The sequence below is a fragment of the Centruroides sculpturatus genome, unplaced genomic scaffold (assembly GCF_000671375.1).
Source record: "Centruroides sculpturatus isolate CEXI.00-Female unplaced genomic scaffold, Cexi_2.0 scaffold734, whole genome shotgun sequence".
Lineage (NCBI taxonomy): Eukaryota > Metazoa > Arthropoda > Arachnida > Scorpiones > Buthidae > Centruroides > Centruroides sculpturatus.
The window spans coordinates 236,171-263,236 of NW_019384907.1; the positions used below are offsets into that span (position 1 = coordinate 236,171).

The 27,066-nt window shown below is 30.5% G+C and overlaps 2 protein-coding genes across 4 annotated transcripts in view; one reads left to right on the forward strand and one right to left on the reverse strand.

The window, feature by feature from the left end:
- The window catches only part of LOC111631582, a 26,068-nt gene extending 8,476 nt beyond the window's left edge, over positions 1 to 17,592 (reverse strand). Inside the window, exons 1-11 of the mRNA XM_023375845.1 lie at positions 17,479 to 17,592; positions 14,388 to 14,537; positions 11,836 to 12,027; positions 11,427 to 11,695; positions 11,173 to 11,356; positions 7,316 to 7,445; positions 6,810 to 6,914; positions 6,340 to 6,518; positions 6,164 to 6,273; positions 4,327 to 4,432; positions 1,954 to 2,067 (exon numbers count right to left, since the gene is read on the reverse strand). Of these exons, the coding sequence (XP_023231613.1) occupies positions 1,954 to 2,067; positions 4,327 to 4,432; positions 6,164 to 6,273; positions 6,340 to 6,518; positions 6,810 to 6,914; positions 7,316 to 7,445; positions 11,173 to 11,356; positions 11,427 to 11,695; positions 11,836 to 12,027; positions 14,388 to 14,537; positions 17,479 to 17,529 (1,590 nt within the window). The 5' untranslated portion in view covers positions 17,530 to 17,592. The remainder of the gene's footprint in view (positions 1 to 1,953; positions 2,068 to 4,326; positions 4,433 to 6,163; positions 6,274 to 6,339; positions 6,519 to 6,809; positions 6,915 to 7,315; positions 7,446 to 11,172; positions 11,357 to 11,426; positions 11,696 to 11,835; positions 12,028 to 14,387; positions 14,538 to 17,478) is intronic.
- A 2,351-nt stretch (positions 17,593 to 19,943) lies between these two features.
- Positions 19,944 to 27,066, forward strand: part of LOC111631587 (CCR4-NOT transcription complex subunit 7-like) — a 15,827-nt gene continuing 8,704 nt past the window's right edge. Inside the window, exon 1 of one of the 3 annotated variants that reach the window (XM_023375853.1) lies at positions 19,944 to 20,071. The gene's annotated coding sequence lies outside the window, so the exon portion shown is untranslated. Of the gene's footprint in view, positions 20,072 to 20,139; positions 20,403 to 27,066 lie in introns of those variants that run through there. The other 2 variants (XM_023375851.1, XM_023375854.1) reach the window with 2 other exon arrangements.

Here is a 27,066-nt window from a genome sequence, read left to right on the forward strand (position 1 = left end):
AGCGGCGCTCGACGTTCACGTTTGAGAGATGAAAACTTCGGCCGCAACCTCTATTCTATATTTGAACCAAAATTTCCTAGAGTATCACGCTGGTGCTTATAATTAGATTTTATGTAAAAATTAATTTGAACACATTGAGCTGCATTCTTTGCCATTTGCCCACTGCTATTGTAGGCCCGGCTGAACACACAACGAATATTCAAAAACTCATTCTTAACACCAAAAAGACAAAAACAGTTTAAAAACTTTACTTGTCACAAAATTTATGCTTTAATCTTAAAAAAAAATCAATTTACATTCATTTTAATCCACTCATTTTCTCTTTAAAATTGAACATTAATCGATTTTATTAGATGCAAGTTATTAAAACATTCAAATAAATCAGTCTTGATTAACAAATAGAATGTAAATCAAATAATATGATGATTAATTTTATGATTCACAAAACTTTGCATCATACTTGAACAAATATCAACCACACTACTATTTATGTATGACCAAACTTACTTATTATGATTAAAGATTCTTTCAGGTATTACTTATATAATTACAAGTAATTCAGATAATAAATGATTTTAATGAAATAATTCGTAAATGTTATTAAGTATCCTTTTTAAAATGTTATAATTACTGTGTCATCTTAATTCAGAAATGATAGAATTTGACATATCTACACAACTGAGCAAAATTATAAACTCATAGCTAAATCCCTATGTGAAAGAACAGGTTTCGACTTATTGCACAATTATAAATCCACAAAAGCATACACACACACACACACTCATTTACATCTCAGGCAAAAAGCAAGTGTAAAATACTACTGCTAAAAATCTCCCTTGGTCAAAAATATAAACTCACTTTCCACAATTTGTATTACTCTGCAACTTGTTAAAAGTCAATTAATATCATTTCAATAAGTACTATTCACAGTAATACCACAAAAGTAATATGCTGTGAGAAACAGAATTAGATTGCAAAGCAATTGAATTTGATGGACATAATAGTATCCAGTTAGAACTGATATATGATGATTAAAGCCACTGAACATATATGAATGTCCTAGCTGCCAAATTAAATCCATTAGCTAGATACATATGAAACTTTACAAATTTAACAATAGAAATGATCTTAAAATGCCTAAAAACTACTAAAAAAGCCTTTTTATCAAGCTCATTGTACATTCAGCCAGACCCACAATGACAGATAGTGCAGACATATCTGGAAAGACCACTCCAAAAACTTTCTGGCATTTTTCAAACACTCATATTTTATCTCAGGCCCCCAGAGCAATAGCTTGATACTTTAACAATCTCAGCCATCCCAAATTATATATTACAATACATATATTAGTGGTACATTACTAATACCAATAATTAACCATATTAACAGATAATAAATTTGTGTAGAACAGAATACTGATTACATAATTGAAGACAGTCAAAATAACTAATTACAAAGAGAATTAATGAAACAAACCTCCTTCAAAAATTTTAATATTGATAATACAGTAGAGTCTCGAAAACTCGGCCTAATGTGGACCAAAGGGTGGCCGAGTTTGTGAAAATGCCGGGTTATCGGGAATGGGGTTAGAAAAAATAAGTATGAGTGTTTCCTCAGAAAATACTGTACTGTACTTGTATGTATTGTTTACTTGAGAATACAACAGAGAATAAACTGCCCAAATACTCTTAAACAAAGGAACAGTACGTCCTTTATGAAGGCATAGAGCCTTTACTACATGATAATGAAAATTAATGAATACACTGTTTACAGTAATTTACCTGATAAGACAGACCTCAGAAAAATACTTTATGAGGCATAAAGCTGTCTATAATGAAAATTAATTAACTAAGGATTTTTTTGCCCTGCCAGGCTGTGGCCGAGTTATCCAGACTGCCGGGTTATCGAGTGCCAAGTTTTCGAGACTCTATTGTACCAAGATTAAAGACTTACTCTGTCAAATGAAAATATATATTCATGATTCCTATTATGAGATAAATCAGCATATTTAATGCAACCATACGCCACAGCTTCTTGAGCCATTTTCAATTCTTCACTGGTAAGTTCCTATAATAATGATTATTATTTATTAAAAAATAATAATTAAAGTTTAAAATATAGTCATACTTTTCATTAAAATTTAAGTATAGTTAAAAAACATGAATCAAATTCTGGTTGTTTTTTTTAATACAGTCAGCTTGCATTAATATAAGTTGCCAGGGGAACAGTAGTTAGTATACTTCATCAATAATTCATATTAAGTTTTAGGGTCAAGGCCAAGGTCATATAATTTAGAGAGTTAAGGCTTAACAGATGATTGAAATCTCTTAAACTATAATACAGTATTTTAAATTAATTTACTAAATAAAGTTAAACAGTATTAAATTTATTAAATTTGCCTGAAACTGCATCCACTTTAACCTCTATTTTCTGAGACAGTCAAACTTGTCTTTGTTTACTTCTGTTTTGAGCAGAAAAGCACTATTCTACTCAAAACAGAATATTTATTACAGTACTAATTTTTATTATTCACGTCAAAAAACAAATAGCAACCATAGCTGAAAATAGGGTTATTTTTGTGAGGGTTGTGGAGTTCATTTACAGTTCAGCTTAACGAATTCTGGTAAAATTTTTTTGCTTTATTGTATGTTGTAAAATTAATGTTGTGACAATGGCATTTTGTCACAGCAATGGCAAAATTCGCTTTATCACTGTTTGCTTTAAGGTAAGTCAACTGTAACAATTCGTTGTTTATTACCAGATTTTGCATAAATGTTATAGGGTTTATCCTGTCTTACATACGTGGTCTGTAAATAAAGTAATGAGACTTGTTCTGTAAATATCTGTATTCATAATTAATCTACAAATCAACTTTGTCTCCTTCATAATAGTCCCTTTGGGAAGCAATACAGCATCTGAGACGTACTTCCACTCTTTGTAACAGTGCTGGAATGCAAAAAGTGGAATGGCCTTCAACTGGTTGGTTACAGCCTGTTTTGTTTTCTGTCATGCCAAATGATGCCCTTTGAGGCGTTGTTTCAGTCTGGGAAAGAGAAAGTAATCACACAGGCTCAGGTCAGGTGAATATGGAAGATGAGAGACAACAAAAAATATTTTTCCGTGTCAAAAACTCCATAATCAAAAGCACCGTGTGACAAGGTTCATTGTCATGATGCAGCATTCAGATCTCTTTGATGTTTGGCCTCACAAAACAAACACATTTTCACAGTTTTTCAAGAACCTCACAGCAAAAATGCTGATTGAGTTTGTCCTTGAGGCACGAATTGTTTACGGACAATTCCATTGCTGTCAAAGAAGCATATGAACATGAGTTTGATCTTTGACTTGCTCATTCTCGCTTTTTTCAGCTGTGGAAAGGTTGCTGTGTGCCACTCCCCACTTTGGTGTTTTGTTTCTAGATTGTACTCGAAGATCCATGTTTCATCACCCGTAATGACATTTGTGAGGAAATCTGGATCATTTTCAATCCAATCCATAAGATCACAGCACACTTCCTTCCTCTTGTCTTTGTTGAGAAGTGAGGTTTTTGAAAATCATTTACACACAAATTTTTCTCAACCCCAATTTGTTGGTTAAAATTTGATGAATGGTTGTGTGATTCAAATTCAGCTCATCTACAATCAATCTCACAATTATCCAACGATCAGATCGTACAAGGTCTCTGATTCATTCCACATTTGCATCAGTTTGTGAAGCTGATGGCCTTCTTGGCCAAGGGTCATCTTCAACATATTTTCGGTTTTCTGAAAATGCTTTAAACCATCTAAAAGCCTGGGCTCTTGACAAAGCAGTTTCCCCATAGGCCTGTTGAAGTTTTGCAAACGCTTCAGTGGCATTGTCTCCGAGTTTAAAACAAAACTTAATAGCACAACGTTGTTTGTAACTATGTTCATTCATTTTCGGAATGCAAAAGAAAATATCACTTTGAAAAATGTGGACTCACGGTTCACTAGTTAATGTGACAAGGTTTTCACTTGAACTGAAGCTGTATGTCCTTACACCACTGGAAAAAAACCCCACACTGTTTCCAGATCATTTGCTATGAAACCAGTCTCATTATCTCATTTACAAACATCATATAACAAACTTAACAATCAACAATATAAATTAGTTCAAGAATAGTTCTTTCAGTTTTCATCGTTTCAATTTATAAATCAGAGTAAATCATATAACAGATAAATTTTAAGAAAGATTTACAAAACTACAATATTTAAACAAATTCAAGATACAAATTTAATCACTTCTATATTGAATTTGTCCTTGTCTTGAATTTTAAATTCTGTAATTAAGATTTTTAAAAATTACTTTATCTCTTCCTTTTTCTTTCAACTTCTGCAATGCTCTTTCTAGTCCTTCGTCTAACAAATCTGCTAATCGAACTGTATCTCCAGATCTAGTTTTAAATTTCTTTCTGAAAGTTAAAATTTTTTAAATGAAATAATTTGATACACAACGTTATTTTTTTACATATGTATGTAAATANNTATATATATATATATATATATTTTATTATTTTCAAGTTCATTAGAAAATGTTTAAATGAAAACATTTGCTAAATATTAAATTTATAATTATAACTGTCTCCTTCTCAAATTACTGCAGTAATTAAATACAAACAAAACCTTTTTAACCAGTAACAAAACTTTAATGCAACTTCTGAATGTTTTTGGCCTTCACCAAGGCCGTCCTCATATTTTTAACTGTCTCAGGTTAATGTTCTGTTACTGGTTAAAAAAGTTTTGTTTGTATTTAAATTCATAACTATATTCATCAATAAATTCTTAGCTCACCAAATGATCTTCTGAATTTTTCTTTATCAGGCTGTATTAATGCTAATTAATTATCAGAAACAGAGTAATCGTCTCTTGATAAATTATTTTTTTCAAATTATTAATTAGCATGAATAAAACCCAATAAAAAGACATCTGGCAAATCATTCAATAAATCTAATATATCATGTATCATGTACCAGTACATATGCTATTGTTTTTATATATACCATATTTTATGGACTATAAGATGCACCTTAATTTTTAAGCAATTTTTTTAAAAAAAATAACATTTTCACCATTTTTACCGCCTAAATTCAATCCTTTTATACAAATTGAAGCAAACGCTGATCCACCAATCAATGCTTAGTAGCGCTATTGAACGTCTACTGATCATACAATGGTAGCACAATGATCGCTGGCCAATCCATGGTCGTGGATTCAGAACCACCGGTCGTCTCGTGATCCGAGTTTCTATGGTGACAACCGTTGTTCATTTGAAAAAAGAAAAAGCGTGGGAATTGTACATCCAGGCGATTCTATCCCAACACTCCACAACTCGTGTTCGTGGCATCGGTGCACTGCTGCTGCCAGTTGAATTCAATGTTGCCAGATAGAGATAGGTTTCCCGCAGCATCAAATATATGACCATTTTTAAGACATGAGAATTTTAAATCAAACACTGGATATTTTTATATTAATTTCGAGTATAAGACGCACCTGAATTTTTGAAGCAATTTTTCAAAGAAAAAAGTGCATCTTATAGTCTGTAAAATACGGTATATGGAAGATGCTTTCTTGAAAGCAATATATTAAATTAAAATCTACTGCATATCCCATAAGAGTATTTATGTACTGTAATTATGTTTTTCTGATCCCAATCTTTACACATGATTTTCCTTTGACTCTTATTAGTCCTTCAACTTGCAGGACAATGAATCAAGACTTTATTTTCATGTGACATGAAAGCACTTCAAACTCCCAGCATATATCAAATCATTTCATCAAGCAGTACTTATTTCAAAAGACCAAATGTCAATAAACCCTACGGCAACTCAAGACAGGCTGGGAAAGCACCATATAATGATGAAATAAGGCATTTCCAGTACACTAATGTCTTTCCAAAATCATATTATACTGAAAAAACAGCATGTAGTACAAAACTTGTACATAATTTCTAAACTGTGTTAAAAACACTACAAATATAAAAAGCATAAATTAGAAAGAATTCCTAACATTTATCTATCTGAGAATATCTCAGCTAATAAAAAGAAATATCACTAAAAAGAAAATATATTAAATGTTTCATAATTAAATAATTAGATTATTTTATCAATCCGTAAATATTAGTTGACAATAAATTTTTAATTTACCTATCTTCACCAAGCACAACTCCAAATCCAACATGTTCAATTCGTACTTTATCTGGATCATACCAGCCCACATTTTTAGCACAAGAATAAACAGTTTCTAAGTGCTGACTCTGAAATAAATAACATATAACTTAGATAAAAAGAATGATAATTAAAATACTTTAATAATCACTAACCTGCCCAGCATCAACTACATAAAATATCCAGTCTGCTTTTTCTTCCATGATACGATGCTTTATGGCTGCCATATCCGACGTAGCATAAGTATAACCTCCGTCAGACTTGACGAGTGTTAACGGCACGGGAAACTGGGTATCAAACATTACTTTTCTCCCTTCTTCTTCAATCAAGTGCCCTAATAAAATAAAAGTTTTATTCTTCAATATTTAGAAAATTAATTAGTGAAATTAAACAGCAATCCATAAATATTGAGCAAATGTAATTAAAGTAACCCTATTTAATGCTGTCTAGAGATGCTTAGGAGACCAAATGCAACTAAATCAAGTATGACAATATTGCAAGACATGTAGAAGACACTTCCAGAAAGAAATATTATTACAGAAAATACACTAAAATATTTCCTAGGGCAGACTGATTCTAAAATAAATGTATATGTGTATTGCCTTAACATTAAAAATAAACAAACCTTTATTTTCTAATTCTTTCACAACATCATTCATCATATCTTGATAAAATGATTCTCCTCTATCAATTAGAGTGACATCCAATCTTTGATATATTTTTTGATATTCTGAAATTACAAAATAATTCCATCAGTTTTATCCTAAGCTATTCAATTTATAAAGAAAGGAATTTAGCAAATTTCCTATTTTTTGTAAAAATATATATTTCAGTAAATACATGTAAAGATAAAGGTAAGGGATGCATTTTCCTATAACAAATTCTTTATATATTCACTCTTCTTAGTTCAGTTTTTGAGAAAAGTGTGGATACTCAATACTCGAAAACACTTCCTGTAAATCATAAAACTTATCTACATTCAGAAAATGCAAATTTACAACTTTCTCAATACACAAACAAATCTAAATCTATGTGGCATAAACAATGCCAATATTGTCATTAAAAATACAATATGAATTTACAATTTTTTAACAACTTCAGAAGAAATTGCGTAATTTAAGACTGACTCACCTTTACGTGAAATATCACAGATTTGTTTCCAAGCTTTAATCATGAGTGGATCGTGTTGTTGCAATTTAACTACGCAAGAATAAGCTCGCTTCTTAAATTCGGGATCCTCGTCAAATTGAACTTTAGATTCCTTTTTTTATAAAACAGAAGATTATTTTATTCTAAACTTTTATGTATGTTTATTTATTTATTTAGATATTTATAATTGCTAATATAGTATTTTGTAAAAAAAATTTCTGACCACTTAATTCGTATAATTATAAGTATATTATTAGATTAGTTTCATTACTACTTTGTAGAGTAAAATCTCATTATAAAGAAATTGTGGGATCTTCAAAATGATTTCATTATAGTTAAATTTTACTACACTGAAATACAGTTATATTATTCATAAAGGAGTGAAATTTTCTTATGTTAATGAGAAAATTTTGTACTGGTTAAGCTGATTGCCATGTCATTACATGAAATGCTTCTTGACACCATTCTCAATTAGGCATATTATAGTCTGCAATACTGAATTTGTAACATTTAATTTCTAATAACAAAAGCTTACTTCTTCCAAAAAGAACTTATTTCATAATTGACATATGAAACAGAAAGTTTCTTCAATACAAACAGACCAAGTACAAGATAATTCAATCCACTTAGCTAAAATCAAACATAATTAGATAATATAATAATGGGATGTCTTGCTTAAATTAATTAGTTTCAAATGGTTTTTTCTCAGCAATAAGAAAAACCATCAGATGACTGAAAGAATTACATTACCTATTCTAGAAATAATTACAGTCGACCCCCCTATAACACGGGTTCCTATAGTTTGGATTCCTGTATGACGGCGAAAAAATTGCGACGGTATCCGTACACCATGGTAAAAAAACCGCTATAATTCGGTAAAACGTTATCAGGCAGCCAAACTACTTTCCACCATCACACTACAGAGAGTTTAGGCGGGTAAATTGAGTTTACTATCGTCTGTACAGTATTATATATAAATTATATATAAATTAGGTACTGTACATATGATTGTATATTAATTATATATAAATTAGGTACTGTATATATAATTATATATTAACTTAATTTATTGTAACTTTATTATAATTATATATATGCTTTCTGCCGCCTAGCGCCACGCTACGGAGAGTTTAGGCGAGCTATCGTCTGTACAGTATGTAAATTAGGTACCGTAAGTCTAATACAGCACTAATTTTATACATTTCTTGTGAAAGAAACATTTCTTATTCAACGGCCATAAAAATTATTTATATTAATGATGTCTCCAAAGTTCAACGAAGTTTTCGCAGAAAAATAACTTATCAGAAATTGCAGCCGCCGTTTGGTGCACTGCTCCGCTACAAAAACAAGCTTAAGCAACGGCATAGTCGAACGGTGCACACTCGGTAAGTAATCCTACAATTTTTTGTTTATAGCATAGTTTATACGGATTATTCCCAAAAAAATATATGTATTTTGGAAATGTTGAGTCGAATTAGTCTAGGAATCGATTAATTTTATGGAAGAAAACCTTTCAAACAGCCATAGTCCATAAAGTGCATACGTGCCTGGCTGTGATTGGCAAGGACTCGTACAAAATGGATTCATAAAGAACAGAACGTATATACCGTGTTATAGGGGAATCGACTGTATATAAGATATATGAAACATACATTCATCAAATAAATAATTAAGCATAAAACGTTTAAAATAGAGAAAAATTATTGAATGCTTGAGTGGAGAAAAAATGCCAAACATTTCAAATGCGTTTTACCTGTCAATGTATCAGCCATCTTGTTTTGCCAGTGTGGTTAATATAGACCTGACGCTACTCGCTTAGGGGGGGTCGACCTTAGGTGAAAAGGTTATGACCCTCGCCTTGTCCGCGATCTGTCAGGATGATGCGAGAGTCTTTTTACGTTTCGGGGTAGTGGTTTGCTGAATGCTGAGAGACTCACACAGAGACCGAATTTACAAAATTAACGCATTTATTTTTTGAAAAACATGCTTACAATGATCGAAACAATCGGGATTATAGCCTTTACTCCTACAATCCCGATCCGTGTCGACCGGACTGTTTTCTTCCATCCTCCCCGTGTCCTCGAAGCTTATAAGTATTTACTAACGATTCCTCCAACTTCCATCAACCTAAACGCGTTTTCTCTGCAGCTGCATATATGTGCAACAAATTGAGAAGCAGACTTGGTGATGAGACACTAGATGCATTGTTATTTCTCAGATCATATTTTCGCAATTCAAATTAGAATGTTCCTATTAAATTAGTTTTCTTTATATTTAAGAAAAATGTGACTGATTAATATTATTTTTAAATACTTTTTCCTAAGAAACTTACTTTACTACCTACTTACTAGGTTGTTATATGAAAGTAGTCTATTTAGTCGATGTTAAGAGAGATTTTTGTGAATTTTCAACGTTTATTTGCATAGTTTGTTACATAAAAGTTTTTTCAATTTATGTGAGTTTAAAGAGATGTCAGTGATGCTTAAAAAAGAATAACTTTAACATGAAGACAGTGATTTTAAGTCTGGTTAGTCTGACTGTAAGTCTGATTAATTAGAGTGATTAAATTAACTAGGTGTATACCGTAAAATATGTTGATTTTTGCCTAAATTTTGATTTTTAATTTCTGTAAGATTTTCTTATTTTTTATTAACCCTCAATACCGAAATAATCCCGGGATCGAATAAGTATAATCCCGAAATCCCAGGATTAGAAATAAGGACCGGGATCGAATTCCCTATTTATGAGACAGCTATGAAATAAACTTTATCTTTCATTCTTATCATTTAATTATCAAAAATTTAATCAACTAATTAACTAGACTATTTCTAAATTATTAAAATAATAATTAAACTAACAAATTTGGTCAAAAAATTAGCAGCTAGGTCACTACCTTCAGACTAAATTTGTTACATTAATATCAAGTAAAGGCACTAGCTTGATAGTACACTAATAGCTAACATTTCCAACATATTTTCTAGGGGGAAAAAATCTATACAAATATGAATGTGTTCTTTAGAAGATACAAAAGTCAATCTTGAAGTTATGGCAATGAATTTTTGCAATGACAAAAATACTTTTTAAACAAAATGAATCCAATAATAGAATTATTACTTATTCACAAATTATAGACATACTTCCAATGCCAAAAATGATTGCTACTGGAGATAAAATTAAATATCACTTATCTACATTAATTGATGTTAATGGTGAAATATCAATTATTGATAACCGAATAATATATCAACTTGTAGTGATTTTTGTTTTAGGCCGTGTCAATTATTAATGTCTTTACATTATATGTTATATGCTTACATGTCAAAAACTTTAAATATATTACTAATAATAATAAAAATGAATGATCAAATATGAAAACTGGGTATACTTAATAAACAAAGCAAACGTAACTAATTTCCAGCATAATGAAGTGAATGTTTTCTTATAATTTTGGAATGAAAGCAAAGGAATCTACATCTTAAAAGTTTATAGCAGCAGTTTTTCTTGCAAAAAAAATGCAGCTATAAACTTTCAAAGTGTAGATTTCTTCCCCCTACACAGAAGTTGATCTATGATCTTTAATCTTACAATCCTCTCCCTCCCTTACACTGTCCTTTTTAACATGTGGATGGCAATTCCCATGTTTTAATAGCTGCAAAGTTAAGTTAGCCTGAAGATGCCCATTTAACAATGCTGAAAACATTCTCTTTCTTATAATTTTGTGTTAAAAATTGATTTAATTAGCTTTTTATATAAATTAATGCTAACATTTAGAACTTCACATTGCATTAACATATATTTGAGAAATTTTTTAATTACACTTCATAAAGACTAATTCTTACCTTATAGAAAGTTTGTAAATCTCTAATGGGAAGAACTTCTTCAGCAAAATTAGGATATTTGTCTTGGAGATGAGCAATAAGCATACCAAATTGTGTTCCCCAATCTCCTATATGATTTAATCTAAGTACATCAAATCCGACAAATTCAAGAAGCCTACTTAAACTCTCTCCTATGATTGTTGACCTGTAATTCAAAGGCCTTTTCAATACTTCAAATCTCATTAAAAGTCATAATAAATGTTCCATTTACTCACCTGAGATGACCTACGTGCATTTCTTTTGCAATATTTGGAGATGAAAAGTCGACGATGACTCGTTTTTTCGGTCCCACATTTGGTGGTTGAACGCCATTTGTAAGTATCGAAGATAACAGCTGACTAACATACTCTTTATTCAATGTTACATTAATAAATCCTGCTTGTACTGCATCCGTTTTCTCTATAATAGGATTTTCTGGTAAATTTATAATAATTTTTTGAGCAATTTCATAAGGTGCTACCCTGTGGCCTTGATTTCGAAACAACTGTAATATAAATGTAATCTATTTGATATGTGTCCTTAAAAATTGTATATCTTTACATATTTACAGCTGCAATATACAGTTTATATTGACAAAAATAATTTTTAATTATTATTAAAGAATATTTTATAAATGAAATTTACCTGAGCTAATTGCATAGCACTGTTACATTGATAATCACCAAATTTCTCCCTTGGATTAGGTACTACAGCAATAGGAGGATCTTCAACATTTGGATATGCTCTCTTAACTGCAACTTCAAACACTTTTTTCAATTCTTGTAAACAATTCACCATACAATTCTGAGATTCTTTGGACTCCTCTTCTTCAACACTCTAAGTAAAATATTATTAAATTATACATATTTAAATAGCTTTTTCAGCATTCTTCCAAAACTAATTTTAGCTGATTGGTCAACCAGTATTTCTTCTGACCAGTTAAAAGTATTTTACTTTATAAAGATAACCACACTATAGAACAGTATGCAATTGAGGGTTACAATATAAGCGTTATTTTGTTATTGTTAACTGAAGTTTATAAGGAAATTTTCAGTAACAGCTGGCTAACATAATCTGGCTTTTAAATATGTTTAGTTATTAAATATCATGTTATAGTTTAGTTATTGTTTTTGACATAAGTGCCTTTGACAGCAAATTAATTAAATGTTTTAATTTAAAAATCATCTTTTTAATCGTTTTTTTGACATCCTTTTGATATAAAAATTAAAACATCTTTAAAATGTTTTAAACAATATTTCTTTCAGTTTGTTCATAAAGCCTTTGTTCTTTTGCCAGTCAGATAGCCATGGTAGTAAGACTACTACTCTGAGGACCTGGAATTGAATCCAGGTGAGAATCCTCAGAAATTTTCATGATTAGCCTATCTTGGATAGGTCAGGGACCTATTCTGAGCTCTTCAGATAACTCAATGAGAGCGATACACAGGACATTCAATAAGTCCCATTAGCAAAAGACAGTTAACGAACCTTAGACAAATCGCTATTCTGTGCTCCACGTTAAGTGGGTTTCACTATGAGTAGTCAGTCAAGATGCGTCTGAGTTCCATGCTATTGTTAGCTATTACGCTTTAACCAAATCACAGTTTAGTTAATATTGCATTTTTGTCACATGACTGCAATCTGCCATTTTCTAACCAAAGCACATGGTTTAAGCATTGTCATGTACCAGCGCTAGTGAATAGTTTTGTTTTAAAATGTCGAAGAAAGGCAAACGAAACCAGCGAACTACAAGTCGCCAGTTTGAGATGCTTGTTAATTTTATGGAAGACAACCCTAAATTAATGTCAGGGAAGTTAGATGCTTCCTTTACCGTAAAAAATAATCAGAAATTGTGGCAAGAAATAGCCAACCATCTAAATTCCGATGGAGTCGGCTCACAAAAAAGACTCAGAAAGATGGCAAAAAGTAACTGATAGCTTTGAATATAAATATATAAATATATGACTATCGTTTTAATTTATACATATGCAAATGAAACCTATTTCAGATATAATGCTCATGCTATAGCTACTTATTTTAAATTTTAACAAGAAAGCAATTACAGGTATACCTCGCCTTACGTCGGTAATTGGTTCCAGGAAAACGACGTAAGTCGAATTTACTTGTCTCCGAATCTACTTATTACTAGGCTAAATCTTAAATTACCATTCCCGGTTCTGTATTTTATTTATTAATGCATTTTTAATAATATATGGTTAATAAAAATCTATTTTAAGCTTACAAACAAATAAATTTTAGTTTTTAATATAGTACAAAAAAAAGTAATCTAAATTTACGAATGCATGTACTGTAAATACAGTACATACTTCTATATATTTTAATATGATTTTATGTGCTTTAAACGTTTATCTAGTGATATTACGACTTCAATATTTGTGGCAAACAGACGTAAAGTCGAATAAAATGACTTAAACCTGATTTTTATTTTTCCATATACTTTTTTAACAAGCGACGTATAATCGAGAACGACGTAACTCGAAACGACGTAAGTCGAGGTATGCCTGTACATTATTTATACAATATTCATAAATAGTTAAGGTAATTATTTTTAAGCAATACACCAACATAGTTTATTAACTCTCTCTCTAATTGCTCGTGAAGTTAAAATCATTCTTACACCAAAAGACGCCATGTTGTTTACACTTTCATTACATTCATATTCGTTACCTTAACGATAATACTCAGAATAGGTCCCCTGCTCCCTTACCACCTAGTCACCAATTGTGGGTCTGAAGGAACACATAATGGGTAAAAAAAGGCTCTTTATATGCCCAAGGATAGAAAGAGCCAAAAATAAGAGAAAAATATTTATTCTGTTATTTCACATAAACAAAAACTGTTAATTATATTTTCATAGCCATTTATAAAGTTTTTTCTATTTTGTAACAGATGTGCACTTTAGAAATAAATTTAAGTATAAAATTCCTATCATTGAACTTTATTAATTAAATAAACTTTTTAGTAGTTACTAGTTTATTGATTTAAATGATACAAATGCAGATTTACCTAGGTATGTATATGTACATAAGCCATCAATATGAGTTTCATGTTAACTTGCACTTATTCTGTTTATTTATTTTCATAATTTAAGGCTTCATTCATTTATTTTCTAAATCCATATGCTATATTTGTTTCTCAAAAATAAATTTTTTTTTTAAATTGCACAAAACAAAGTACCTGCTTTAATATTCCAATTCGATATTTTAATTTATTATTTTCTGCTTGAAGTAATTCTATTTCCGCTGGCAATCGAACTCCATTCAGATCTCCATTTTTTATTTTTCTTAGATCATTAAGTTCACTTGTAATCATCTGAATATCTTCTTCCTAAAAACAAATAATAATAAATTTATTCAGTAATTTAGTTAAAAATTAAGTTAATAAAAATTAATAGGAAAGCTTAATTTTATTAGTAGCAGCAAATTTAAATGATATATATAAAAATTATTAACATCTTCAACCAAATATATTGCACAATCATGAAGAAAAACTTACTCACAACCAATTCAAATTACAATGATAGGTATTCAGTTCAAAATATTTATGTTAAAAGCTATTCTTTATTTTGATGATATGAAGTTATTGACAGCCAGATGACTGAATGATTAAGAAGGCACCCTATTGCTCTGGGGACCCAGAATCAAATCCAGACAGGTTGAAAAACCCCAGGAGTTTTTGGATGGTGGTCTGGATGACAGATTCTGTTCCTCATTATCTGGTTGCTTCATTGTGGCCTGGTCAATCCCATAATGGATTAGAAAAAAAAAAGCTCTCTTAATGCCCACTGAGCAGAAAGATTTAACAAAAAAAATTTGTTGTTGTTGCCCAAAACAATAAAAAAACAACCTTGCAGATTCTGAATATTTTTTTTTAGCAGAAAGTCCTATTCCAAATCATTTATTAGTGGTTAAGTGGATAAAACCACTAAACACCGACAATTGGGATTGTGGGTTTGCACCTCATCAACAATGCATACCATGGATTTTTCTTCACATTAGTAACACCAATTTCCCCACAAAATACCTCCCAGGAGACATTTCACCTCAGCAGATCACCCATGTGTCGCATTGCCATATACAAATAAAACCAATCAAACCTATTATTAATCACTCAGTTACACCACTATGGTCTGAATTTAACTTTATATAAATATAAAATTAATATTTATCATATCAAAGTTTTGATCCCTTATATTTAATGAACAAAAATCCTCCTTTCATTTAATTGAAAACAATTTCAAGGCTTTTATTCCATGATCATCATGTGTGATAATAACAGGGAAAACAAAAATCTTATAAGTAATCTTTTGATTAAGTAAAAGAAAGTTTTTAATTAATTTATTAAGAAAACATAACATGTATACAGGGCTGTCAAGCATTTGTGTGGGACCTGAGAGGTAAAGTATGCCCCTTTTTGTTTTGAACAGATGAAATTCGTAAAACGATTCTTTTTTAATAAAAAGCAATCTTAAAGATTTTATGTTTTTGTTAGCATTAATTTATAGAGGTACCTAAATTTGCTCCAGGCTCAGGAAAAAATCTCCAGCTTCCCTCTCAAGTCTTGTACGCTTACTATAATTATAACAATGATTATATTTTTAAGAATCTGCATATTTAGATTTGGTACTTATTAGTTTAGTTTGTTTGAATTTACAGTTTTAATGTATTATTCAGTGGTATTCAACAGATAATTGAATTTAAACATTACAACACATACTCATATCATAATCAATTTTAATATTTCTATATTCCATGTAATATCCTGTAATCTTTCCACTGATAGAAAACATATGCTTTGATCAAATTATTCTCACAAAATTTTCTTTTCATACATAAAACACTCGTTTTTTTCTTTCTTTTGCTACAGGAAATTCAATCCAAATTTTTCATAAAAACATAGTTACTTCAATCAATATGATCCAAATAACTCATAGTTACCAATATATGTATGTAGTTTACTTTAAAAATTAATCAATTTATATCTTATTAACTATTAATAACTGATCAACATATGTAATTAACTTACAACCTATACTAAATCTATTTATAATCATAAAATATTAATCTACGTAGATTAACAGAAACATAAAACAATTGCAAAAAACTTCTGTAAGAAATAGAAAACAAATGATTAATAAAATATTATTATTGCTAGAAGCCATCACTAATGTTAAGAGTTGTAAGTTATTCCTACATTAGCAAAAAAACATCATAGGAATACTTTTGTGGGATATTTTGATCCAAAATTTTTCTTATGCCCTATCCATTTAGCCGGACAGTTAGAAAATTTCTAAAAATATAGCTCAACCAATTGTTGAAACTATTAAGAAACAGTTTTGTATACAGTAGAAGTATTTGCGCACACCCTAAATATCAGCAAATAACATTGCGTCAGAAATTCTGGTAGAAGTTACTCCTACCAGACTTTCTGTCATCTCATAAAAACTCCATTAGACTTCAAACATTATTATTATTATTTATTTAAATTTTTGTTAACTTTTATCATTGTACAGCACTTTGAGAGCTAAATATCTCAAAGAATCACTACTGAACCCTTGATTTCTACAGTATTTTACTCCTACAAATGGTCTTTAACCTTTACAAGATGCCAATGGCAACTGGCAAATATAAAACTTGGTAAGACAAAAACTCCAAATGAGACACACCCCTTAAACTATATAACATCCCAAGCACTCCACTAACAGTCAAATGGACCACTCAAAGCAGCATAATTGCATGGTTAAGATGGCCTTATTCAAGCGACGTAACTTCTGATCACAGTAGAGTGTTGAGATTGGTCACATGTAGAGGTATGGTTCCTTTGCCTTTTTTGCTCCTACAGGTATGATCTTAAACTTTGATAAAGTCCCAGAGTGTCATTAAGAGATGTGATTGTACCAAATCTTACACCAAAACTCTGTGAAAGTATGGATTTAATATTAAAATGCTAGAAAATGAGACGTCTAAAGTAATGCATTTAGAACATGTTGGGCCCCTTCTCTTTCCACCCGTCAAGCCCCATTGTGGGCCCGGCCCAACTCATAATGAGCTTGCTAAAAAGGCCATCTCGGTCCACACGGGGAGGAGAGTTCAAAAATCCCTTTAAGATCAATAAAACTCTTCGAAATCAATAATCAAAACAACGTGACATATCAGATTTTTTTTTATATTGCCAAATATAAATTATATATCTCGAAGGAAGATGGAGTGAAAAAATGGCAAAACTTTTAACTTTAATTCGGAAATTCTGTTTTAAATTAAATACAGACCGCTTGTTTCAATTTCTTTCTATATTCTTCAATAACAGTTGCCTCATCCATCTTGTATAATACACGTGCACTTTAATAAGCGTGGACGAATGTCAAAATGGCGACAAAGTAATAGCCGAAAAGTAGCCAAATATCATATTATTTTAAAAATGGATTTTCAGTTTCTAAGGTTATAATAATTAATAATTTTAATTTTAAAAAATTTTATAATATAAAAGTCTTCATCAAAGTGAAAGTCTTTACTGTTATTCTTTTAAGGTGGCAGCCTACCTCTCCGGGGATGCAGGGATTTTTCGGAGAATAGTCCATACAGATATGTCGGGTCCGTCCCTCACCACCTGGCTTCCTCATTGTGGGCTTGGCCGAACTCATAATGGATTTGTTAATTAATCCTCTCCTAAGTCTCCTCCATTAATCCTAGTTAACCCTCCAAATCTTTTTAATGGAATCATTTTATAATTTGCTGGAAGTAAACGTCTAAACTTAATTCCTGCTCGGAGTGAATTTCACCATTCTACCTACCATATGAAGATAATAGCCGTGTGATTAATTTAAATTGGTAAAGCATCAGCATGTTACTCTGAAGATGATCCGAACGTCAGAACTAAATAAATTTTCTTAGGTGATTTCTTAACAATTCCGGTTGGATAGTTTTAAATAATTCGGTCGCCTTTATTTTAAGGGCCGAATCCACGATAGACATCCTTAGTACTTGCAAAACATCGTTAGACACGCGAAGAACCATGCGGTCAGTCCATTGATGAAGAGCGAACCCGCGACCAGACTACCAGAGTTTAATGGTTTTAATGGAAAATGGAAATTAAACGTTAAATATTATGTATTAAACTAGTAAAAATGAATAATGCTGAGAAATAGTTTTCAAAATTACTTAAATTATTATCAAAATTCATTTTTTTTTGAATAATTTAAACAGTTAAACTGCAGAAGATTAAAAGTGTTCCATATTCTATGGGAAATTCAACATTTCTGTTATGAAATTAGCTAAAAATATAAATTTAAACTATTTTCTAGGAAAACAAAACTGAGTTCCGCGGCGTAAGTTTCTCTGTTTCGGCTTGAGACAAAAATGCATGTGAAGTGACATTCTCACGTGTTCTATATAAAGCAGTTTAAAACCCTCAGCTTCGGGGAAGGACGTGCATGTCGATCGTTATAACCTGTAAAAATTCCAAGAAATTTCATCTTCGTCAAAATATCGGCCTCGCGGAGTTGTGCATATTTGCAAGAAATCATGTTTAATGGTCGTGAGATTAGTTTAAACTTACAACCGACAATAGGCACATTACAAGATTTCACATCGAACATCACAAAATCAAAAAATGCTCTCTTTTTTGATATCATCTGAAAGGGAAAGGAGGCTCGCCGATGATCCTGGTCTGGGGGGCCCCGCTGTAGGATGTGGGGGGCATGGAAGTAATAATTAATTTAGTTTTATTAATGAATTATTGACTTATTAATTAGTTATCGGCCCACTATAAGTTACATGGGCAATCAAAATTGCGCCATTACAAACCAAATATAATCGATCATTCCTGACTGGGTTCGTAATGGAACATCGACGTCGGATGAGAAATGGAAAATCTAAACTTTAAAGCAGTTTTCCGGATTTTCTTTAGAATTATAACATTTAAATAGAATTATAACATTTAAATAGGAACCGTTTTCCTTTATAAGTTTTTTCGGGATACGGCCAGATGGCCGAGCGGTCAAGGTGACACCCTACCGCTCTGGGGGATCCGAGGATCGAATCCAGACGGGTCGAAAAATCCCCAGGAATTTTTCGGGGGTGGACCGTCCGGATATGTCTGGCCTCGTTCCTCACCATCCAGCCGCCTAATTGTTGGCCTGGCCGAACCCATAATAGGCTTGCTAAAAGAGGCCCTCTTAGTGCTCGGTCCCCGACATATCCGGACAGACCACCGCTCGAAAAATTCCTGAGAAATTATTGATCCGTCTGGATTCGAACTCGGGTCCCCAGAGCGGTAGGCCATCCAACGGTTGAAATCGAATTTAAATTATTATTAATAGCTTGTCGATAAATGAGCCCAAATGCTGTAACAAAACTGAGTGAAATTATTTGGCTTTTTATGTGTCACGCGGCATGAAAGCGAGATGCGTTTTCATAGGGATGGACCGAGCTCGGTGGCCCGGTTTTGCTCGGGAAAAACACATTTTTCTCTTATTAGAATATGTCTCTAATCATATGCCTAGAAAAGTGTAAATTAATAATAAAAACAAGAATTTAAACGATATATTAATAGGCGAAGAGGATTCTCGCTTTTGTAAAACTTCAGAGAAAAATATAAAAATAATCAATTATTTATATTTTGGATAAAAAACCGGAATAAAATTTAATATTAACATCGTATAAATTCTATGATATATCATTAAAACATGTTGTAAAAAAAAAAAAAACGCAATATCATCCGCCATTTTGTAAGAATCCATTATTCGCCTTTCAACGTAAAAAAATAGCCAAATGCCGGCCATGTTTAAAACGAGAAAGTAATCTTAAACTAAGATTTTCAGAAATTTCTACTTATGATATAAATATTTTAAACAAGATTTTAACGTAAGTTACGTAAAAAAAAGTTTTCATTAATATTTCTAAAATTTCAAACCAATTCGTCCGATCATCGATATAACCTTAACCATTTTTATTGTATTAACATTGGTCACTCCAAGGCGGATAAGGGATATATATTAATATTACAAAAAGAGTTATAAGTATTTATAATATAAAAACAAAATGATATATTATAAACGAAAATGTCGTTAGTCATAAAGATTGTTTGAAGTAATAAAAGGAAAGACGTAAGTTTTGACCTCGGATGTTGTTCAATTTCACTTTGACCTACCGGACTTAACACTTCGATCACGAGTTCATTTTCGTTTATATATAAGTAAATAACCGAATTAAACAAATATCATTTGTAAATGCTACAAATTTTAATTAAGTATTAAGCCTAAATATCACATTAACCTAAATTACCAAATATATATATATATACATATTCAGTAGGTGTTACTTTTAGTTAAATAGTCTATGTAAGTGTATATAAAAAATTAGCTAAAAGTAATCTCTACTAAATTCCTTTTAATTATTTTGTCTTGTAGATTAGATTCCTAATTTTATATTGAAGGTGATGAATATGGTTTGATTGGGAATTATTATGGAAATGTTTACATTTGATAATCTGAAGGAAAATCACAAGTTATGGTTTTATGGGGCCTGGGAGTGTTTGAATTAGGAGACCCCCACGTATGGTGTCGACTTTTTCCTGGTGGAGAGATGGCGAGGGAAATATTTTCTTATGAAAAATTGGTTTGTGGCCCCCTTTTTGCCCTTGGGATAATGTGCCATCGTTAATGCGTGTTATGGGAAACGTTCGGTTGATAAAAAACTTACACCTTTTTCTTCTATTCCGTTACGTTGTGTAACCGAGGAAGATAGGTGAATCTGATAGAAAATGTTCTTTATTCTTATTAAATTCGTTGCCAGATTTATAAAGGTGTACGGTTTACCTCCAGTTGTTTTTGAATGTCATGGTTAACATTTGGTTGAGTTTAGATCAAAATTTGGTGTATATTTATTAAAAATTTAAGTTTTTTTACTCTTTCAGTATTAGGTAACTGCTACGGTAGGATTGGGAAATCTATAGCTCAAAGTGAAGAATCTATAGCCCAAAGAAAGATCGTCATATACAATTTTTTATTTTTTAAATTTATCTTAGTTTCAGGTTTTATATTTGTTATCATAGTCATTTTCTCGTCTTCTTACCTTTATTATAATTAAAGTATATTTGTTTGATTTCTGTAAAGGTCATTATTTGAAGTCTATAACTTCAGTACATGTAAGGATTTTTAAAGATAATTACATGCAGAGTCAAAAAAGATTTCCATCACTGTGCTTTTTTTTTTTTATTTTTTAAGGCCTTTTCTGGCTCTGAGAGCACCAAGAGGCCATCCATCACTGTGCTACGGTGCGTTGTTAGTTCACGTTTAATGATTGTTGACCTGAAGAGGATTGTTAAATATGATCTAAAATGTTAATTTTTCCAGTTAAATGCTGCTATATGAGGTTGTATGTGATTGAGCGATACCCTGTTAGATATTCGGATTACTGTTTTTATTAATCCAAACATATAAATGAGTGTACTGTTAATGTGGATTGATATTAGAAAGCAGTAACCACTATATTGTAAATACTTTGCATAAAAGTTCGTGAAATGCAGAAAAATGTTGTAAATAAGTATACAAAGTAGGTTTTGTTTTTTATTTTCAGATAATCAACACTTGTATTAAAAGAAAGAATTTCAGTCAAATATCTTCCTCAGTTTACCATAATTCAATTAACAGATTCGAATAATGAATAATGTTCTACATTCTAATCTGTTAATCGAGTTATGGTATGTCGAAGATGATCGGAAACTTGGCCAAAAATGTTTCTTTAAGTAAAAGTGTTTACTAGAACAAAATATTTACTTTGTTTACTTTGTAAATGCTCGAATGAGAAGCAAATTTTAAATACTTTAATTTCAGTTTAAGTATTAATACATAACCTGAATTTTGAAAAATATTTAATATTTTCTTTGTAATTTTTTAATATTTTACATATAGATTATATTTTACTGATTAATATTTTATAGATTATGTATAATTTAATTGATAAAATTTATTTGTTTTTATTCATATTACTTGTTATCTTTATTTGGAAAGAATGCGATATTAACATGAAGATAAATGGTAAAAATTGTTTTCTTATCTAAATATAAGAATATTTTTCTACAAAATTATCTATATATGTATAATAGAATATCTGTGTGCCTGTCTGTTTGTTCTCTGTACACTCCTAACCTTTAGACCAGTGTTTCTCAATGGGGGCGATATCACCCCCATGTGGGCGTTTTTCCATGTTCAGGGGGCGATTAGTAACAATTTAAATTTGGGGGGGCGAAAAGCAATTTTCTGGGCGATATAGTAAAATATTATATTAAGAATAATTAGATATTTTATTTGTTATATTGTACAATAATTAAACAAATAACATTATACTAGTCACTAGTCTATTCAATGCAGTATGAATTTGGCATTAGCCTTGTCTCTGGGCATTGGAATTTTGTAGTGAAGGGGCTATGTAATGGTTTTATTGAAGGGGCGACAATTCGTTATAGGTTGAGAAACACTGCTTTAGACCAATCTGGATCAAATTTTTCATTCACTCTCTAGGATTTCATAGAAAATATAGACTACCATATAATCTGGACATTCTCTAATTTTATTCCCTTTTGTTATAATTTGTGATAATTTAAGTTTAATGTATTATTATAGACATAAGCATTGAGTAATAATTAATGAAACACCATACAGTCTGTGAATTACTTTCTCAGGAATGATTTGAAAAAGTATAGGGTTTTCTGGATTTCGAAGCTCTGTCAAAATAATGCTATTGATTTGAATTTGCCTAAAATAACAAAACTTTTAATATGGTTTTAATTTTAACTTTGTTCTTATTACTTTTTACCAGTGCAATGCTGGGCAAATTTACTATTGTACAATAAACAATAACGTATTATATACTATTGGGCCATATTTACATTTATGTGATCTGCCAAGCTGTTTGAAATAATCCTAAATCATCAGAATATTATATTGAAGCTTGATGAATTCATGAATTATATATTTTTGTAAATCATGTATTATATACAGTAAAGTCTCGTTAAGTGAAGGTGTAATGAGTAAAAATTTTCCGATCTTGAATCAGTTTCAGATTAACAATTTTAATACTTGATTTTCTCAAATTTTTCTCTGGCCATCAATTTCCTGTTAAGTTGTTTTTCAAGAACTTTATTATAGAATAATTACACAATTGTATACAGTTTATAGAGCTTTTGAGGGCATCATCATCAAGGTGCTTCCTTGTGTCCTAATTAAAATGCTGGAAACACAGTATTATTAAAAGAATGTTGAATCAAGGTTATAATAGCATGATGTTATCCTCGACAGTATTTATTTATCTTAATCATCTGTATTCACACAGAATATAGGAGAAAATAAAGCATGTAAATATATTAAGGGCAGAGGATACATGGAAAATTAGATTTGAGTTAAAAGTACCAAAAATTTTGATTTAACGAGACCAAAAACTCTATGTACTATGCCCGAAACTTGTTGACAGCTTTGAGTCAATGCAGTTCGACTTAGCAAGGTTTTACTTTATAAGCGCATAATTAAAATGCAGTTAAATTGAATCAGCTTAACTGAACATTTTAAAATGGAATTAAAATATTTAATAAAATGTATTGCTTATAATAAATTATAATATGTTAAATTTATTAATAATGAAATATCAATTCAAGATATTCTTGGACTGTAATTAAGCTACTGATTATATTGAAATTCTAGAATTTGAGTGCAAGACAGGTGGATAATTTAAATTATGGAATTTCATATATAATTATAGCCCAAAAATCTGGTGTTACTATTTGGATATTAATAATAAATAGTACTTGATTGTTTATGTTAAATTTATTTAAATCATTTAATTATATATATCCAAATTGTTCAATTATTTTCATAATTGATTTTATTTCTTTTTTGGAATGGATTTAAAATCTAAATTAAAAAGATAATTATATTTTTATTATAAAATTAATAATTATGCTTTAAATTTTTGTTCCTTAAATCTATTTTACTCTCCTGGTTGTTACGGAGTAGAACAGGAATAGTAAAGTAATCAGCAAGATTTGAATCCTCTGGTATTTTGCATTTCTCAATGCTTTGAAACTTCAGAAGCCCAACAATGTGAAAGAAACCTGTATAAATTGTCTGTGTGGGTGTCTATTTTGCATTATAACTCAGGACTGGATAAACTGAAAGTATCAAAACTTGACATAGTTATTTCTAAATATGAAACATTTATACTATTAAATTTCAGTAGTGAAAGGTCAAGGGAGTGGAGTGTCAGGGCATCACGTATCATATCTCGATTGAGGAATGACTTATTGGAAGTTTTACTGATTATTATCATTTATAATTTATTTAAAAATACAGTCCTACTCTTAAAATAAGCCCTTTACTTTTTATAATAATTAATAATATAAATATTATTTTAAAATAAAACGTAATAACAAGCGGCAACACACATAACTTTAACTTCGTAAATTACGAGTGCTGAGAAAGTCGCGAAAGAGGCTTGCCTGTTTTTTTTTTATTTTAATAATTATTTATTTTTAGGATATACAGAAAAATGTGATTTGTATGTGTATATATAGCAGACACAGATTGAAAAAACTGCTGAGATTTTGGAAACTTCAGTAAATCAATAACATAATGGATTAATGAGTCAACGCTTAGTCACACAGTGCCATTATTATTGATAATACACAAGCTACTTTAAAGACATTTTTATAGCTACCTTGTCAAAATTTCTTTCAGGATATAGTTTATACTTAAAAATAATGTGTGTTGTTTAAATATATTACATGCATAAAAGTCACTCCCTGATTTTTGACAGCAGAAAATGGTGTATTAATAAAATTTTTCAGTCTAAACAGTTGGTCACACTATTGATGGCATGTTATAACAAGTAGATGTTAAATTTAATATTGTAATGGACAGTATATAATGATATAATGCTAAAATCTTTAAAAACAAGCATAAACTGTAGAATATTTGATATAAATATTAAATATTTGTTAATATGTAGATGCTAAGAATTCTTTTATAATTTGTTCTGTGTGATATGACATACGGAACAAATTATGTATACTACGTTGCAAAGTGCTTTGTATATAAGACAATTCAGCAACTTTGGCTTAAGTTAGCTATTGCAGTCCTAGTACAACAAAGTTTGGAAGTGCTATAAATAAAATTTAAGATGGCTGTCATGACTGCAAATTATTCACAGAATTTCTTTTACTAGAAAATACTATTGTTAGCTGCCTTTGATTTTATAACATCATCTACAATTCCTCCTCTTATATGACTAACATCTTGTTTTTGCAAACAACAAAGCGACAGTAGAATTGATTTCTTCAAAAGTGGGAATTATTTAAAACGATCTTAAGTAGCTTTTACCAGCAGAATATCTACTGTACTTTAAAAGAGTTGTATTGTGTATTGTTTTTGAATCATTAATCCACAGTCTGTCATCTGTTATGTTATAAAATTTAAAAAAAGAAAAAATTTAAGTACTAATTGTCTCTTTGCTTTTTTAAAATAATCACACAGCTTCAATGTTGCTGATGGCATACTTCAATGGTTGGTGCTTTATTATAATATATTGGGTTTTTTGTAGTGTTGTATTTTGTTTATGTATATGTGCTTTGCTTTATTTTTGCATTATAACCCATCTGAACTATATTTGCAACTTGTTTAAGTGTTGCATAAAATCTTCTAAGATAAAATGCTTAAAATAGTGATTTATAATATTTTTATAATACGCTGGAGGGCAAAAGTTAAGTTACAAGTAGTTTCTCTCACTGGGTGCACCGAACTTCATGTCTTTGAAGGAGGTTCCTTAACAGGTCAAAGGTATCGCAATGAGATCCTTGAGCATTATATTCATCCAATGGCTCACACAGATTTCGTTTTAATGGACGATAATGCTCGTCCCCACAGAGCAAACTTGGTGACTCAGTATCTTCGAGATGACGGAATCCAAAGAATGGATAGGCCACATGCCCTTTTGAGTGAATAAATTTTATTTTAATAAAGTTTTCTATTTTATTTTAAATTAAGAATAAAATACACTTGTAACTTAACTTTTGCCCTCCAGTGTAGTTAAATTATCATATAAAACTTTTAAATTATCTGATTTTCTCTGTGGTAGGAATAAGTTTATGTTTCATCTCACTTAGAATTTAACATTTGGAGATTATAAAATGGAAATAGTGAAAAGATTGAAGATTTGTCAGATCTTTAATTAATCAAGGGATACTAAAGATCATTTGAAATGGTATCTAATGAAAACAAAGCACAAGAAATCATACCATTTTGAGAATAAAAGCATATACTTCTTTAGTAATAATTAAGGTAGAAAAAGGTAAATTTTCGTGGTACTGGTATATTTATTGTATCCATAATAATAATAGAAGAAATTCTTGTTATTTCGAACTCAGATAGTTTGAAATCCTGTTAGTCCATAACTGTACTTTTGTATCGGCCAGGGATATAGAGATTTACGTTAACAAATTTGGTTAGTTTGAAGTACAACTACAGTAGAGCATTGATTATCCGACCCCTGATTAACCGTCACATCGGTTAACCGACCATTCTAGTTGGCAAATTTCAAATGTCCTCTAGTGATGTGGCACTACAATATTTGGCTATGTCTTGGCTACTTTAATATTATTTTTGTTAAATTTTTGCGTGTTTTAGCTGGCAACATTGGCTCGACCATTGAAGGGAGGCCAGTATTTAAACGAGACTTAATTTTCTAATTACGAGTGGTTGTTTGTTTTGTGAGCAATAAAATAATTTAAAAATAATTTTTAATGATACAATAGCAAAGATTATTATTTAAAAAAAAATTTGTTAGGCTTAACATCGATGAAAATTCAACGC